The sequence below is a fragment of the Oncorhynchus clarkii genome, chromosome 27 (genome assembly GCF_045791955.1).
Source record: "Oncorhynchus clarkii lewisi isolate Uvic-CL-2024 chromosome 27, UVic_Ocla_1.0, whole genome shotgun sequence".
Classification (NCBI taxonomy): domain Eukaryota; kingdom Metazoa; phylum Chordata; class Actinopteri; order Salmoniformes; family Salmonidae; genus Oncorhynchus; species Oncorhynchus clarkii.
This window is the reverse complement of record NC_092173.1, coordinates 16,551,477-16,570,253: the sequence shown is the minus strand read 5'-3', so window position 1 is coordinate 16,570,253 and position 18,777 is coordinate 16,551,477. Positions and strand designations below refer to the sequence as shown.

At 43.3% G+C, this 18,777-nt stretch overlaps 1 protein-coding gene across 2 annotated transcripts in view; it reads left to right on the top strand.

Annotated features, from left to right (window-relative positions):
- Positions 1–18,777, top strand: part of LOC139385949 (periostin-like) — a 43,111-nt gene that overhangs the window by 22,476 nt on the left and 1,858 nt on the right. For both annotated transcript variants that reach the window (XR_011628993.1, XM_071131258.1), the window contains exons 8-21: positions 4,082–4,294; positions 4,616–4,750; positions 6,698–6,846; positions 7,179–7,315; positions 7,980–8,110; positions 8,400–8,530; positions 11,600–11,702; positions 13,915–13,982; positions 14,411–14,456; positions 14,582–14,614; positions 17,664–17,875; positions 17,994–18,090; positions 18,438–18,500; positions 18,725–18,763. Coding sequence is in view for 1 of the 2 variants with exons in the window: in XM_071131258.1 (XP_070987359.1) it covers positions 4,082–4,294; positions 4,616–4,750; positions 6,698–6,846; positions 7,179–7,315; positions 7,980–8,110; positions 8,400–8,530; positions 11,600–11,702; positions 13,915–13,982; positions 14,411–14,456; positions 14,582–14,614; positions 17,664–17,875; positions 17,994–18,090; positions 18,438–18,500; positions 18,725–18,763 (1,557 nt within the window). In the remaining variant the exon portion in view is untranslated. The remainder of the gene's footprint in view (positions 1–4,081; positions 4,295–4,615; positions 4,751–6,697; positions 6,847–7,178; positions 7,316–7,979; positions 8,111–8,399; positions 8,531–11,599; positions 11,703–13,914; positions 13,983–14,410; positions 14,457–14,581; positions 14,615–17,663; positions 17,876–17,993; positions 18,091–18,437; positions 18,501–18,724; positions 18,764–18,777) is intronic.

Sequence of the window (18,777 nt, the reverse complement as noted above, 5' to 3'; positions counted from 1 at the left end):
GGACACACCCCAGTCAGAGGGTTGAGACTGGAAAGGTTCAGAAGGTTCAGAGCATTAGGAGGGTTGGCAGCGGTGTGATGATCCCTAATATTAGTCCTAGGACTTCCCTGAGCTATGAGATCACACAACTTCACACACAGTCGAACAGAGTCAAACAAGGCAGTAAAACAGTCAGGAATCTCCCTGCACTCAATAGTCTCCCGACACCAGAACCCATGAGATCTAAGGGATCTCCAGGTCTCCTGAATTTCATAGGCTGCGTCCCAAATGGAACTCGATTCCCTATTTAGAGCATTTCTTTTGACCAGGGCCCATAGGGATCTGGTCAAAAGTTGAGCACTTGTAGTCCAAAAAGTGTGAGCACTTGTAGTCCCTGTGTTTTATATACACGCGGTGGCCAGTTTATTAGGTACACACATCTAGTACCAGGTTGAACCCCCTAGTGGTTAAGTGGTTCATTTAGAGCGTTAAGCGTTATTAAGAGCATTGGGCCAGTAACCGAAAAGTTGCTTGTTCGAATCCATGCGCCAACTAGGTGAAAAATATGTTGATGTGCCCTTGAGTAAGGCACTTAACCCTAAGTTCTCCTATAAGTCGCTCTGGATAAGAGTGTCTGCTACATTACTAAAATGTAAATGTAGAACAGCCTGAATTCTTCGGGCATAGAAAGGTCTCTTGATACCAATTGAGCAACTTAACGTGTGCCAGGAAAACATTGCCTACGCCACTAGCCTGTATCGTTGACACCAGCCAGGATGGGGCCATGGGTCAAGCTGCTTACGCCAAATCCTCAATCAGAATAATGCAACAGGAACCGGGATTCGTAGGACCAGGTGATGTTTGCCACTCCTCGACTGTCCAGTGTTGGTGATCGCGTGCCCACTGGAGCTGCTTCTTCTTGTTTTTAGCTTATAGGACTGGAACCCAGTGTGGTCGTCTGCTGCAATAGCCTATCGGTGACAAGGACCGAAGGTGACAAGGAGATGTCGTTCTTCACACCACTGTTGTACTGCGCCGTTATTTGCCTGTTTGTCGCACCATGCTCGGTAAACCCTAGACCGTTCCTGAGATACTGGAACTGGCGTGCCTGGCACCGACGATCGCACCATGCTCGGTAAACCCTAGACCGTTTCTGAGATACTGGAACTGTCGTGCCTGGCACCGACGATCGCACCATGCTCGGTAAACCCTAGACCGTTTCTGAGATACTGGAACTGTCGTGCCTGGCACCGACAATCGCACCATGCTCGGTAAACCCTAGACCGTTTCTGAGATACTGGAACTGTCGTGCCTGGCACCGACGATCGTACCATGCTCAAAGTCGCTTAGGTCACTCATTTTGCCCATTCTAATGTTCATGTGAACAGCAACTGAATGTCTCAATGCCTGTCTGCCTGCTTTATATAGCAGGCCGCGGACACATGACTCATTTTTCTATCGCAGGTCTTTATATATTTTACCTCCAGCTAAGGTGTCTTGTGCATGAAGAAGGATTTTTTTGTTAGGTTCAGTTTGTGCACCTGCTCATTAGTTAGCTAGCTAGCTAGCTTACTTTAACTTGCTAACTGAGCCATGCAGTCACACACACTTCACATGAAACAAATGGGGTGGTAAGTGCAGCACAATGTACACAACACTAAATGCTTTACCAAGCTAGCAATCTAGCAAGATGATGAAGAAATATTTAAATGAATTCTCCATTATCCCATACTTCCAGTACCAGTTTGCTTCCTAGCTAACTTTAGCTAAACGGTTAGCATCGCAATTTAGCACAACATAGCTAAATCAAATCAAATCAAATGTATTTATATAGCCCTTCTTACATCAGCTGATATCTCAAAGTGCTGTACGGAAACCCAGCCTAAAACCCCAAACAGCAAGCAATGCAGGTGTAGAAGCACGGTGGCTAGGAAAAACTCCCTAGAAAGGCCAAAACCTAGGTCAGAAACCTAGAGAGGAACCAGGCTATGAGGGGTGGCCAGTCCTCTTCTGGCTGTGGCGGGTGGAGATTATAACAGAACATGGCCAAGATGTTCAAATGTTCATAAATGACCAGCATGGTCAAATAATAATAATCACAGTAGTTGTCGAGGGTGCAACAAGTCAGCACCTCAGGAGTAAATGTCAGTTGGCTTTTCATAGCCGATCATTAAGAGTATCTCTACCGCTCCTGCTGTCTCTAGAGAGTTGAAAACAGCAGGTCTGGTACAGGTAGCACGTCCGGTGAACAGGTCAGGTTTCCATAGCCGCAGGCAGAACAGTTGAAACTGGAGCAGCAGCACGGCCAGGTGGACTGGGGACAGCAAGGAGTCATCATGCCAGGTAGTCCTGAGGCATGATCCTAGGGCTCAGGTCCAGAGAGAGAAAGAAAGAACGAGAGAAAGAGAGAATTAGAGAGAGCATACTTAAATTCACACAGGACACCGGATAAGACAACAACATTAGCGCAGTTGTCATTATTGGCTATAGAGTAAAAATGTATGAAAACAAAAATGTGCTTTTTAGTCATAATTTGAGTTTAGGGTTAGGCATAAGGTTAGCAGTGTGGTTAACGTTAGGGTTAAGGTTAGGTTTAAAATCACATTTTTAGAATATTTTTTTGGTAGAAATAGGTTGGGTTTACGACTTTGTGGCTGTGATAACTTGTGATGACCCCATGAGCACAGCTTGCTAGTTAGCTTACATTATCTACAGCAGGCATGAGACAAACAAGCTGCTGCCACATTGCGGCCTGGATTATTTAAACAAAACAAATCGGAGGTTTTGGCCTTCTATGGCGATAACACCATGCGGTAAATTAGTTAATGGACCAATAAGAAAGAGAGTTCCAAACCTCTCTGCCAGTAACAGCACATTTTGGTTTTCCCCACTCAAACCACTCCCAGACAATCCTAGCAAAGTTCTTGCTTTAGAAATTGCTGTTTGCTAAGAAGCTATTTTTGTTACTTTTTGACCATTTTAATTTAAAACAATCACAGTAAGGTACTACATTTTTACCCAGAAATTATTATATTTTTTGATAAAAATGGCTACATTGGACCTCTAATAGGGTGCCATTTGGCACGCAACCTGTGATTCATTCGCTATTCTGAAGCCATGCTGGAAATGGCATAATCTGATGCAAGGCGCCTCTGTTTCTAGCAGCCAACTGGCCTACTCATGTTCATTTTCAAATCTCAGTCAAATTCATCCAGACATGTAATACAAGCCATAATACTAGGTAGCCATGGATTTGCTCCTACAATCCGATACGGTGCCAGAGCGTATGAAAGTATAAAAACCTATACCAATATCAGATGCTACAGACAGAAGTTGGCAGATCAGCACTATCAACTGCAGACAAGTCTAGTGGGAAGCTTTTGTGGGTAAATAAGTAGCTTTGCACAAGTGGAACAGCTCATAGGGAAGGAGCCTATCTCCTGATCTGTAGTGTGAGGCAGCTTGATGTACAAGTACATCCCCAAGACAGGATGCTAGTCCATCACATGGCTTTACCCCCAATCTATCTTCTTAACACTGAGTGACAAGGGAAGAAGCACTCAGGTCCCAGTTTTACTGTCTTTGTTATGACCCAGCCAGGGATTGAACTCACAATTTTCCAATTTCAGGGCAGACACTCTAACCACAAGGCCACTGAGTTGACATTTTGGGCATGTCTCATGGTCTGACAAACTGTAGCTTGGCTAACTTCCATCGCAGATGCGGAAGGCCGACATAGAAGGATGTGGTGGATTGAGATGCAGTCCATGCAAAAAGTCACTATCTTAAACTGACTGATTTTTGGGGATTCTTTTATTATGTTACTAAGGATAAAAGGTATGCCTTGCTAGTACAGTATATGCATTCAAATTTTCTCAGGATGCTGGGCCAGTCATGTATAATAAAAAAATGCTGTTAATCAATAACGGTATATATAGAAGTATCTGAGTCTGTGGGTCCGATTAACACTTTTCTCCTCTCCTCTCCTCTCCTCTCCTCTCCTCTCCTCTCCTCTCCTCTCCTCTCCTCTCCTCTCCTCTCCTCTCCTCTCCTCTCCTCTCCTCTCCTCTCCTCTCCTCTATCCTCTATCCTCTTCCTCCAGCCCTGCTGAACTTCCACATGCTGAACTCTGTCCAGTGTTCAGAGGGCATCATGTCCGGCCAGACCTTTGAGACCCTGGAGGGCCACAATATTGAGATTGGCTGTGATGGGGAAAGCCTGACGGTGAACGGTATCAAGATGGTGCTGAAGAAAGACATAGTCACCACCAACGGAGTCATCCACCTCATTGACGAGGTCCTCATGCCTGACTCAGGTTAGCTCTCTCTATAGTGCTTTCATTACAGAGCTGTAACACACATCTCCGAATATGCATGTTTTTGCATTTGCATTTCTTTGTTGAAATGTAAATGGAATTAAAATGAACTGTTTCACGAAATACACAACACCTTTATTTGCAACACCTCTTTGCTGTTACACTAGTATACAAGTCAACCATACACATAGGAAAATAGATGGAAACAATGACACAATAACACCAAGACTAAGATAAAATCTTAAAACTCTGAATAAGTGTAGAAGTGTTGATCTTTCAGTGTTAGAAAAGCTTTTAATGGTGTTGTCTGTGTCCTCTAAGCCAAGCAGGTGATGGAGCTGCTCACCCCTTCCCAGTCCACCTTCAGTGACATGGTGTCAGAGCTGGGTCTGTCTACAGCCATGGAAGCCAAGGCAGAATACACACTACTGGCCCCGCTCAATTCTGTCTTCACTGGTGAGTAACACACTACTGGCCCCGCTCAATTCTGTCTCCACTGGTGAGTAACACACTACTGGCCCCGCTCAATTCTGTCTTCACTGGTGAGTAACACACTACTGGCCCCGCTCAATTCTGTCTTCACTGGTGAGTAACACACCACTGGCCCCGCTCAATTCTGTCTTCACTGGTGAGTAACACACTACTGGCCCCGCTCAATTCTGTCTTCACTGGTGAGTAACACATCACTGGCCCCGCTCAATTCTGTCTTCACTGGTGAGTAACACACTACTGGCCCCGCTCAATTCTGTCTTCACTGGTGAGTAACACACTACTGGCCCCGCTCAATTCTGTCTTCACTGGTGAGTAACACACTACTGGCCCCGCTCAATTCTGTCTTCACTGGTGAGTAACACACTACTGGCCCCGCTCAATTCTGTCTTCACTGGTGAGTAACACACTACTGGCCCCGCTCAATTCTGTCTTCACTGGTGAGTAACACACCACTGGCCCCGCTCAATTCTGTCTTCACTGGTGAGTAACACACTACTGGCCCCGCTCAATTCTGTCTTCACTGGTGAGTAACACATCACTGGCCCCGCTCAATTCTGTCTTCACTGGTGAGTAACACACTACTGGCCCCGCTCAATTCTGTCTTCACTGGTGAGTAACACATCACTGGCCCCGCTCAATTCTGTCTTCACTGGTGAGTAACACACTACTGGCCCCGCTCAACTCTGTCTTCACTGGTGAGTAACACACCACTGGCCCCGCTCAATTCTGTTGTCACTGTGATTACACATCATGGCCCGGCTCAATTCTGTCTTCACTGGTGATTAACACACTACTGGCCCCGCTCAATTCTGTCTTCACTGGTGAGTAACACACCACTGGCCCCGCTCAATTCTGTTGTCACTGTGAGTAACACACTAGCTCCTCTCTCTGTCCCCCTCTTCCTCTCTCTAACTCCTCTCTCTGTCCCCCTCTTCCTCTCTCTAGATCCTCTCTCTGTCCCCCTATTCCTCTCTCTAGCTCCTCTCTCTGTCCCCCTCTTCCTCTCTCTAGCTCCTCTCTCTGTCCCCCTCTTCATCTCGCTAGCTCCTCTCTCTGTCCCCCTCTTCCTCTCTCTAGCTCCTCTATCTGTCCCCCTCTTCCTCTCTCTAGCTCCTCTCTCTGTCCCCCTCTTCCTCTCTCTAGCTCCTCTCTGTCCCCCTCTTCCTCTCTCTAGCTCCTCTCTCTGTCTCCCTCTTCCTCTCTCTAGCTCCTCTCTCTGTCTCCCTCTTCCTCTCTCTAACTCCTCTGTCACTACTTTATCACTCCTCTCCTTCTTTCTGTTTCTCTCCTCTCAACAGGTGGGTAATGCACACTGAGCTCCAAACTGTGACATTAGTCTTGCTGTCATGCTGACTCACTAGTAAGCTTCATATACTAGACTTACTATATACGGGTCACCGAGGGAAGAGTGCTGGAATGATTTATAGCTGGAGCTTTTTGCCATGCAAACCAGACACACACACACACCGCATAGGAACATAGGAACCTCAAAATGTGTGGGGAGAGGCAGCTCTTCTTCCACAGGACATCAGTACCCAGGGTAATGCAGCCTGGAACAGTCCCTGGCTGTGTCCCAAATGGGACCCTATTCCCTATATAGTGCACTACTTTTGACCGGAGCCCTATGGGAATAAGGAAATAAGGAGCCATTTGGGACACAGACACTGTTACAATGTGGCTGATCAATCTGATTTCCTGGAAAATAAGGTTGACATTTTACAATGACTGACTAGACCACCAGACTGCATCATTAGCCTATATACTTTTTTATCGTCTGCGACCTGGGAAAACCTTGTATCTCCATTTTTGCAGAATTGGGGATAGTTTCTAAAAAGTTATTGTTTACAAACATATTTAATGTCATATTTTGATCTCTTACAATGTATCTATTTGAAATATCTTGTCTTCCAGATGAGGTGATGGCCATTGACCAGAGCTTTCTGAAGATGATTCTGGAGAACCACATCCTGAAGGAGAAGATTACTCTGGGACAGCTGTACAATGGACAGCGCCTGGAGACCATTGCCGGGAAGTTCCTCAGAGTCTTCATCTACCGCACAGTGAGTCTGTGTGTGTGTGTGGGGGGGGGGGGGGGGGGGGGGGGGGGGGTGTGTCAGATGTTCCAACTCAAATTTCAGTTTTAAAGATGCTCAAAACAGAAGTCAGGTGACTGGAGAAACCATTAGCCTAGCTAGCTAACTATCTGGCTAGCTAACTAGTTAGGTGCTTATGCTAGCATACCAAAATGCCCAAATATGTAATCATTTTGCTAGAATTAGGATATTAGGACTAGAGTTACATTATTAGGATAAAACCCAGAAAAACAGTTTTCAACAACAAAAAAAGTAGAGTTTTCACTAGTGGTTCTTTAACCTGTCCTGTCTGTCTGTAGGCTGTGTGCATAGAGAACTCCTGCCTGGTGCGTGGCAGCAAGGAGGGCAGTAACGGAGCCCTCCACCTGATGAAGACTCTGATGAAGCCAGCTGAGACCACCATGTTCCAGATCCTCACTGACAACGGAGGATTCAAGTAAGCTGCTTGGGCACATATAGACTCTGTGTGCTTTAGCCTGGTCCCAGATCTATATGTGCTTCAGCAAATGAAATAGTCAGAGAAGTTAGCTCAAGCTCATACAGATCTGAGACCAGACTAGTGGAAGGATTTTGATCAAGGGACAGACAAAGATTGTTCTGATTTTGCAGCCAATTCACGAATATACTGTAAATTAAACAGTGTTGGACAACCTTGTCCCACTCCCTACTCGAGAAAGGATGTTCTTTAGCTAACCAAACAGCCAGAGAGTCAGAGAGAGTTCACTAGTCAGACAGAGTTCAATCAATTTCATACAGACCTGGGAGCAAGCTGGGAAAACAGTTTATACAGACATGTGGGCCAACTTCTTTCTAAATCATGTCCACCTCTTGCAAGTTATCTTATTATCTAAATAATACATAGGATCTCATCACTGAAGAGGATCCTGTTCTATAGGTCAATCGGTTTGTACATTGTCAAGCTGGCGATCACGTGTGTTGGCGAGGTAGAGAACCCTGGTCAAGCCCGGTCAGAGACGAGTTTAGGGAGGCAGCGCTACATGCTAAGCTATCACACTGGCACCGGTTACCGGTTATACAATGTCTATAGTGGTTGTCATGAGTGGCAGGTAACTGTTTCCTTAATGTTGTTTTGGTTGCAGGATCTTCCTGTCATTGATGGAGATGGCTGGTCTGACTGACCTGCTCAAACAGGAAGGAGAATACACTCTGTTCGCTCCCAGTGATGAGGCCTTCACTGGCGTCAGAGACAGCGACCTGGCTCTGCTCAGAGGTTGGTTTGTCTCTCTCTCTGTCTCTCTGTCACTCTCTCCATCATTTTCTCCATCCTTCATAGTCTGTGTCAGTCTCTCTAAAAAAAATCATAGCCAGAGGTTTTTCTTGTCAGGCCACATCATGATGGTCAGGAAAAACTGCTGACCTTAACCATAGCTACCATAGCTACTAGCTTTCTCCTAAAGGTTGTAATGTCAAAGGAACATCCATAAGACTTAGTGGTTGTATGTACGACACGTTCTATGGTACTGTAGTCTTCCGTCTAAAGTCCTGTCTGTCCTGGCCAGGTAATATGAATGCCCTGCGTACCATCCTGCTCTACCACTTCAGTAATGGAGTGTTCATCGGTGGAGGTCTGGAGACTGGGGTGACCAACCTTCTCAAGTCTCTGCAGGGCAATAACCTCCGAGTGCTGCATGTGAGTCCAAATCTCTCAACATTCAACAAGACTGTAAATATAAGAAATCATGGCATTTTCCAATGTACGTGTGTATGAAAAGCCGGGAAAAAAGCTATTATCAGACAGACCCTGAAGAGATTGTACAATGTTTTTACAGTGAATCAAGAGCCTCTCCTCCAGATCCACTCAGTATTACTAACATCCGCAATCCTTTGTCATCAACAATGTAAACCAACGTTCAATGTAGGAATTATGACTAAATATTACTTATTCGAAAACGTATATATATATATATATATATATATATATATATAACAGTTCAACGTGGAAAAAGAGGACATCTGAAATAATGGTCATCTGATGAATAAGAAACCAAAACGTATTTATTGGATTAACTTCCCCGGAAACAACTTCACAAACATAATTCAGCATGCTGACAGGATTTAGGATTTCACAAAGGCTTGCATTGACCTTTGATATTTACTGTTTTGACCTTGGGTTAATTTTATACTTAGCTTTTAAGTTTGATTGCAGCATGTCCTTAGGGTCATATTCTAAGATCATTCAAAAAAATAATTTATTGAAATAAACCATAAAGCCATGTGAAGTCCCTGGATGTTTGTAGTGCAGACTATTCATGATTTAGTTTAGATTACGTTTTACTTCTAACAACAGACAGTTGCATTCCATTGCTACCAATTACTTCACACTGGAAAAAGTTAAGCTACACTAAAGATACCCTTAAAAAATATAGTTCACTTAACTACAGTTACTTTGAAAATGTTGTTCACTATATCCAAATTACTTTGTGATAAATGATCATACAGTATGTAAATCTGAAATGTCGTAGACTACAAACTGCAAGAACATATCACTTTGGGGTCAAACTTCACCCATATCTTATTTTTGCAAAAAAAAGTTGAGTTTAGTTCCAGTAGTTAGCTACACTGCTACATGGCAGAAAAATTATTAACTGATGAATTTAAAACTACCACCAAGTTACTAAAAAATGTACACTACCGTTCATAAGTTGGGCTCACTTAGAAATGTCCTTGTTTTTGAAAGAAAAGCACATTTTTTGTTTATTAAAATAACATCAAATTGATCAGAAATACAGTGTAGACATTATTAATGTTGTAAATGACTATTGTAGCTGGAAACTGCAGATTTTTAATGGAATATCTACGTATATAGCCGTACAGAGGCCCATTATCAGCAACCATCACTCCTGTGTTCCAATGACACGTTGTGTTAGCTAATCCAACTTCTATAATCAAGTCTACCACTGTAGTGTCGTCTGCAAACTTGATGATTGATTTGGAGGCGTGCATGGCCACGCAGTCATGGGTGAACAGAGAGTACAGGAGAGGGCTGAGAATGCACCCTTGTGGGGCCCCAGTGTTGAGGATCAGTGGGGTGGAGATGTTGTTTCCTACCCTCACCACCTGGGGGTGGCCCGTCAGGAAATCCAGGACCCAGTTGCACAGGGCGGTGTCGAGACCCAGGGTCTCGAGCTTAATGACGAGTTTGGAGGGTACTATGGTGTTAAATGCTGAGCTGTATTCGATGAACAGCATTCTTACATAGGTATTCCTCTTGTCCAGATGGATTAGGGCAGTGTGCAGTGTGATTGCGATTGCGTCTGTGGACCTATTGGTGCGGTAAGCAAATTGGAGTGGGTCTAGGGTGTCAGGTAGGGTGGAGGTGATATGATCCTTGACTAGTCTCTCAAAGCACTTCATGATGACGGAAGTGAGTGCTACAGGGCGATAGTCGTTTAGCTCAGTTACCTTAGCTTTCTTGGGAACAGGAACAATGGTGGCCCTCTTGAAGCATGTGGGAACATCAGGCTGGGATAGGGATTGATTGAATATGTCCGTAAACACACCAGCCAGCTGGTTTGCACATGCTCTGAGGACGCGGCTAGTGATGCCATCTGGGCCGGCAGCCTTGCGAGGGTTAACACGTTTAAATGTTTTACTCACATTGGCTGCGGTGAAGGAGAGCCCGCGGGATTTGGTAGCCGGCCGTATCGGTGGCACTGTATTGTCCTCAAAGCGAGCAAAGAAGATGTTTAGTTTGTCTGGGAGCAAGACATCGGGGTCCGCGACCGGGCTGGTTTTCTTTTTGTAGTCCGTGATTGACTGTAGACCCTACCACATACCTCTCGTGTTTGAGCCGTTGAATTGCGACTCTACTTTGTCTCTATACTGACGCTTGTTTGAATGCCTTGCGGAGGGAATAGCTACACTGTTTGTATTCGGTCATGTTTCCAGTCGCCTTGCCCTGATTAAAAGCAGTGGTTCACGCTTTCAGTTTTGCGCAAATGCTGCCATCAATCCACGGTTTCTGGTTGGGGAAGGTTTTAACAGTTGCCGTGGGTACAACATCACTGATGCACTTGCTAATAAACTTGCTCACCGAATCAGCATATACTGTACATCAATGTTGTTGTCCGACGCTATCCGGAACATATCCCAGTCCACGTGATCGAAGCAGTCTTGAAGCGTGGAATCAGATTGGTCGGACCAGCGTTGAACAGACCTGAGCAAGGCATTTCCTGTTTTAGTTTCTGTCTGCAGGCTGGGAGCAACAAAATGGAGTCATGGTCAGATTGCCAAAAGGAGGACGAGAGAGGGCTTTGTATGCATCGCAGAAGTTAGAGTAACAATGATTCAGAATTTTGCCGTCACATTCGATATGCTGATATAATTTAGGGAGCCTTGTTTTCAGATTAGCCTTGTTAAAATCTCCAGCTACAATAAATGCAGCCTCAGGATATGTGGTTTACATAGAGTCAAATGAAGTTCTTTCAGGGCCGTCGAGGTGTCTACTTGGGGGGGATATACACGACTGTCATCATAATCGAAGAGAATTGAGAGATTGTAAGGAATTCTAGGTCAGGTGAACAAAAGGACTTGAGTTCCTGTATGTTATGATCACACCACAACACCACAACTGTTGCAAATGTTCTGTATATAATGTCATCAATGCCAACCTAAATGAGAAACATATGGTGCATTGCCAGCTTGTACTCATCAGCTCATCAGTGTTTGGATCTTAATCCTCTCTACTCCTCTCCTCCAGGCTAACAACACAATCAGAGTGAACACTATTGAGGTCCCTGAACACGATATCATGGCCACTAATGGAGTCATTCACTTTGTCAAAACCCTCCTCTACCCTGGTGGTAAGACTGACTCAAACGTCTCAGACTGCCATCTCCTCTGTTGGAGAAACTGATTATACCCTGATTATATTGTCATGTGTTGAGAGACGCACTGTGCAGTGAATCATTTATTGATATAATACACATAGTTAGCAGTGCTGAATGGTTCAGTACATCTAACACCCTGTGCTGTATGTATGCTAATGTATGTATGTAGAGGTAACTGCCAGGGTAACACCCTGTGCTGTATGAACCCTAGTATAAAGTGTTACCAGTATGTCTAACACCCTGTACTGTGCTGCATGAACCCTAGTATAAAGTGTTACCAGTATGTCTAACACCCGGTACTGTACTGTATGAACCCTAGTATAAAGTGTTACCAGTATGTCTAACACCCTGTGCTGTATGTACCCTAGTATAAAGTGTTACCAGTATGTCTAACACCCTGTACTGTGGTGTATGTAGCCTAGTATAAAGTGTTACCAGTATGTCTAACACCCTGTACTGTACTGTGCTGTATGAACCCTAGTATAAAGTGTTACCAGTATGTCTAACACCCTGTACTGTGTTGTATGTACCCTAGTATAAAGTGTTACCAGAATGTCTAACACCCTGTAACTTTACTGTGGTGTATGAACCCTAGTATAAAGTGTTACCATTATGTCTAACACCCTGTACTGTGCTGCATGAACCCTAGTATAAAGTGTTACCAGTATGTCTAACACCCTGTACTGTGTTGTATGTATCCTAGTATAAAGTGTTACCAGTATGTCTAACACCCTGTAACTGTACTGTGGTGTATGAACCCTAGTATAAAGTGTTACCAGTATGTCTAACACCCTGTACTGTACTGTGCTGTATGAACCCTAGTATAAAGTGTTACCAGTATGTCTAACACCCTGTACTGTGTTGTATGTACCCTAGTATAAAGTGTTACCAGAATGTCTAACACCCTGTAACTTTACTGTGGTGTATGAACCCTAGTATAAAGTGTTACCATTATGTCTAACACCCTGTACTGTGCTGCATGAACCCTAGTATAAAGTGTTACCAGTATGTCTAACACCCTGTACTGTGTTGTATGTACCCTAGTATAAAGTGTTACCAGTATGTCTAACACCCTGTACTGTGCTGTATGAACCCTAGTATAAAGTGTTACCAGTATGTCTAACACCCTGTACTGTGCTGTATGAACCCTAGTATAAAGTGTTAACAGTATGTCTAACATCCTGTACTGTACTGTGGTGTATGTACCCTAGTATAAAGTGTTACCAGTATGTTGAACACCCTGTAACTGTACTGTGGTGTATGTAGCCTAGTATAAAGTGTTACCAGTATGTCTAACACCCTGTACTGTGCTGTATGAACCCTAGTATAAAGTGTTACCAGTATGTCTAACACCCTGCACTGTGCTGTATGAACCCTAGTATAAAGTGTTACCAGTATGTTTAACACCCTGTGCTGTATGAACCCTAGTATAAAGTGTTACCAGTATGTCTAACATCCTGTACTGTACTGTGCTGTATGAACCCTAGTATAAAGTGTTACCAGTATGTCTAACACCCTGTACTGTGTTGTATGTACCCTAGTATAAAGTGTTACCAGTATGGCTAACATCCTATACTGTGCTGTGGTGTATGTGCCCTAGTATAAAGTGTTACCAGTATGTCTAACACCCTGTACTGTGTTGTATGTAGCCTAGTATAAAGTGTTACCAGTATGTTTAACACCCTGTGCTGTATGAACCCTAGTATAAAGTGTTACCAGTATGTTTAACACCCTGTGCTGTATGAACCCTAGTATAAAGTGTTACCAGTATGTCTAACACCCTGTACTGTACTGTGCTGTGTTGTATGTACCCTAGTATAAAGTGTTACCAGTATGTCTAACACCCTGTACTGTACTGTGCTGTATGAACCCTAGTATAAAGTGTTACCAGTATGTCTAACACCCTGTACTGTGTTGTATGTATCCTAGTATAAAGTGTTACCAGTATGTTTAACACCCTGTGCTGTATGAACCCTAGTATAAAGTGTTACCAGTATGTTTAACACCCTGTGCTGTATGAACCCTAGTATAAAGTGTTACCAGTATGTCTAACACCCTGTACTGTGCTGTATGAACCCTAGTATAAAGTGTTACCAGTATGTCTAACACCCTGTACTGTGCTGTATGAACCCTAGTATAAAGTGTTACCAGTATGTCTAACACCCTGTACTCTAATGTCCTGTAGAGCTGCCTGCTGGAAACTCTGACCTGCTTGGGCTGCTGAGAAGACTCATCAAGTACATGGAGATCAAGGTACAGTACCAGGCCACACCCACATAAAGGAACAGACCACGCCCATATAATGAACCAGGACAATAGGCCACACCCACATGACTATCGTGCCACAGCATTACTTACAGTACTGAACAAGGCCAGACAGGTTATTATGATTAGGAAAATGACTACAATGCCAGAGAACCCTGAGCTAACAAGATGAGATTAACCTTTAAGTGTTTGTTACAAAATTACCTTAAGATGACAAGACGTCATGTAAAGCCTTGAGCAAATACAGTACCCACCACATAATAGAGGAAGGCATTTCTCCTGCCTTCACAAAACCCAAGCAGTGCATCTGAAGGTTCATTGTTGCCCTCTGCATTGGAGTTGAGCAGAACGATGTGTACACAGACCTACAATAATATGGTTTACAGCCTCTAATCCTTCTTTCCATTCATTCGCAGTTCGTGTCAGGATACAGCTATAAGGAAATCCCCCTCACATTCATGAGTGAGTTCAACTATATCTGTTCAAGTCTTACATGTCCGCTGTACCTTTTTGCATTGAAATTACATTTATTTGTAACTTTGTTGTTGTCCAGTGAGTAACTGCTGTGTGTCTTCTGTTTCTTCTAGAGAGGACGATCATCACACGCATCATTGAGTCAGGTAAGTTACAGATCGAAGCAACATTCTTCATGCATAAATCTTAGCTTTGTGTAATACGCTGAGTGTACAAAGCATTAGAAACACCTTCCTAATATTGAGTTGCACCCCCTTTTTCCCTCAGAACAGCCTCAATTCGTAAGTGCATGAACTCAACAAGGTGTCGAAAGCGTTCAATAGGGATGCTGGCCCATGGTGACTCCAATGTTTCAGTTAAATCAAGTTGGCTGGAGGTCCTTTGGGTGGTGGACCATTCTTGATACACATGGGAAACTGTTGACCATGAAAAACCCAGCAGCATTGCAGTTCTTGACACACTCAAACTGGTGCGCCTGGCACCTAATACCATATCATATTTTGTCTTGCCCATTCACCATCTGAATGGCACACATGCACAATTCATGTCTCAATTGCCTCAAGACTTAAAAATGCTTCTTTAACTTGTCTCCTCCCCTTCATCTACACTGATTGAAGTGAATTTAACAAGTGACATCATTAAGGGATCATATATTTCACCTGGATTCACCAGGTTAGTCTATGTCATGTAATGTTTTGTACACTCAGTGTATATAATTGTAAATGATATTTCACATTTAGTCTTGGAATGACTTGAAGACATTGTGCTACAAGAGTTGATAGAATAGTTGGCACAGTTCAGATAGGGAGGATATCGGCCTTCAATGAAATTCATGACCCACGTCCAAGAGGAAAAACCATTATGTCTGTTCAGATAATTACAGTACAGACAGCAACAATAAAATACTTGCCATCGTAGCAGACACCTGGGAAGGTTTTTATCTGTTCTGGGTAAAATAACCCTTCTTTATTGGGCTTAATCCTGACCTTTGATTTGTGTGGTTAATTCCTGACTTCAAAGAGAAATATGCACAGAAGTTCAAGTTAACTGTTTATACAATTATCTCTAGTCAAGATTCTGAAAGAGATACACTACCGGTCCAAAGTTTTAGAACACCTACTCATTCAAAGGTTATTCTTTATTTTTACTATTTTCTACATTGTAGAATAATAGTGAAGACATTAAAAACTATGAAATAACACATATGGAGTCATGTAGTAATCAAAAAGTGTTATATTTGAGATTCTTCAAATAGCCACCCTTTGCCTTGATGACAGCTTTGCACACTCTTGGCATTACACAGCCTGTAGGTGTGTTGGGTCACTGTCTTGTTGAAAAACAAATGATAGTCCCATTAAGCCCAAACCAGATGGGATGGTATATTGCTGTAGAATGCTGTGATAACCATGTTGGTTAAGTGTGCCTTGAATTCTAAATAAATAACTGACAGTGTCACCAGAAAAGCACCCCCAGACCATAACACCTCCTCCTCCATGCTTCACGGTGGGAAATACACATGCGGAGATCATCTGTTCACCTACTCTGTGTCTCACATAGACACGGCGGTTGGAAACAAAAATCTCCTATTTGGACTCATCAGACCAAAGGACACATTTCCACCGATCTAATGTCCATTGCTTGTGTTTCTTGGCCAAAGCAAGTCTCTTCTTCTTATTGGTGTCCTTTAGTAGTGGTTTCTTTGCAGCAATTCGACCATGAAGGCCTGATGGACACAGTCTCCTCTGAACAGTTGATGTTGAGATGTGTCTGTTACTTGAACTCTGTGATGCATTTATTTGGGCTGCAATTTCTGAGGCTGGTAACTCTAATGAACTTATCCTCTGCAACAGAGGTAACTCTGGGTCTTCCATTCCTGTGGCGGTCCTCATGAAAGCCAGTTTCATCATAGCGCTTGATGGTTTTTGCGACTGCATTTGAAGAAAAGTTCTAGAAATTTTCCATATTGACTGTTGTTTCTCTTTGCTTATTTGAGCTGTTTTTGCCATAATGTGGACTTGGTCTTTTACCAAATAGGGCTATCTTCTGTATACCCCCTCCCTTGTCACAACATAACTGATTGGCTCAAATGCATTAAGAAGGAAGAAATTCCACAAATGAACTCATAAGAAAGTACTATCATGACACAAGGCGAGACCCAGATGCATGCACAGGAAGCAGATGGTTGGAGTCTTACAATATGTATTAATCCAATAGGGTAAGGCAAGAGAATGGTCGTGGGCAGGCAAAATATCAAAACCAGATCCGAGTCCAGGCGATACAGAGTGACAGAAAGGCTCGTGGTCAAGGCAGGCAGAATGGTCAGGCAGGTGGGTACAGAGTCCAGAACAAGCAAGGGTCAAAATCGGGAGGACTAGGAAAAGGAGAACAGCAAAAGCAGGAGTATGGGGAAAAACCGCTGGTTAACTTGAAACCAGAGACAGGAAACACAGAGAGACAGGAAACACAGGGATAAATACACTGGGGAAAATCAGCAACACCTGGAAGGGGTGGAGACAATCATAAGGACAGGTGAAACAGATGACCAGTTAATTGAAATGCATTCCAGGTGACTACCTCATGAAGCTGGTTGAGAGAATGCAAAGAGTGTGCAAAGCTGTCATCAAGGCAAAGGCTGGCTACTTTGAAGAATCTCAAATATAAAATATATTTGGATTTGTTTAACACTTTTTTGGTTACTACATGATTTTCATATGTGTTATTTCATAGTTTTGATGTCTTCACTATTATTCTACAGTGCAGAAAATAGTAAAAACAAGGAAAAACCCTTGAATGAGTAGCTGTTCTAAAACTTTTGACCGGTAGTGTAGTTGCAATTCTAAGGGGAAAACTGATGTCATGGAGAAAGCCTTTACCTGGAAAGTATCCGCAAAGCACATATCCACAATTCCTTTGATTATGTAAAATATTCCAGTCATATGAATCCTTTTAGAGTCTGTGAAATATTGCCATTCAGTCTAATTTGATAAAACCTATAAACTGTCATCTCTATTAAAGAAGGAGTAGAGGAACCACTGACACACTACATGTCTGTAGTTTGTGGAGTCTAGAGTTTCTAAGTTAATTCGATCCTTCAGATCTCACTAGTGTGCCCTTCAAACTTCATGTTCTTCAATTACGCTTTTGTTGTTGTTTATTCCAGTTGCTAAACTTGTTGTCCTCTCTCTCTTTCTAAAGTTCCTGATGTGACCCATGTGACTAGGGTTATTGAAAGGGACCCTACCATCACCAAGGTGACAAGGGTGATTGGGGGAGAGCCTACCATCACCAAGGTGACAAGGGTGATTGAGGGAGAGCCTAGCATCACCAAGGTGACAAGGGTGATTGAGGGAGAGCCTATCATCACCAAGGTGACAAGGGTGATTGAGGGAGAGCCTACCATCACCAAGGTAACACCAATGTAACAACCCATGTTTCAACTGTTGTACCCAGCCATGTACCCACCAAATCACTTTTAGCAATCGGGAAAAGCATTACATAAATCTAATACATGATTATGATTACTAGGTGACCAGGGTCATTGAAGGTGAGCCAAAGTTCACCAAGGTCACTCGAGTCATCGAGGGAGAGCCCAAGGTCACCAAAGTTACGAGAGTGGTCTCAGGTACGTACCTCACAGACACACATGTCTTTATTGACTCTTGTCCATGAGGTCTGAAGAACTCTGGGTACATAGTAACATCTAGTAAAATAAACGTATTGTAGGCTACAGTATGCTATGCCTGTTTTGGTCTACAGTTGCTATATAGTGTATTGATGCACTGCATGAAACAAAGAAGGGTGTGTTTGGTTTGCTGAAGTGAGACACAGGTCTGCAGATGTGAGTCTTTTGTACTGAATCCCCTCTACTGTACGTCACCCCCCTCATGACTCCTACAGCTGCCCCTCTGTGAAAACATGATGTTTCTATGTGAAGACTGATGTAATGTTTCATTATGATGTCATCCACAGGTCCTCAGTACTCAGCCAGCAACAGTGGCTCCAGCATTGGTATCGCAAACCTCCAGCAGAAAGGTCAGTAACATCACCCCTCTGGTCAAAGATAACTTAATATAGAGGAAATAATGCAATGTTTCATTGAAAATCACGAATATGCATGTCACTGGGTGGACATGTGACAGGTTATGTTAGAATCTGGGTTTAGCAGATAGTGTGAAGCAGAGAGTGATGAACAGGATTCAAACTAACTGTCACATTTCCACCCTGGGATATTTGACGTCGTAAATTTGTCTTCACAGTGGGAAACCCAAGACCAGTAATTAGCAGGAGAATTCCAGGTAAAACATTATTC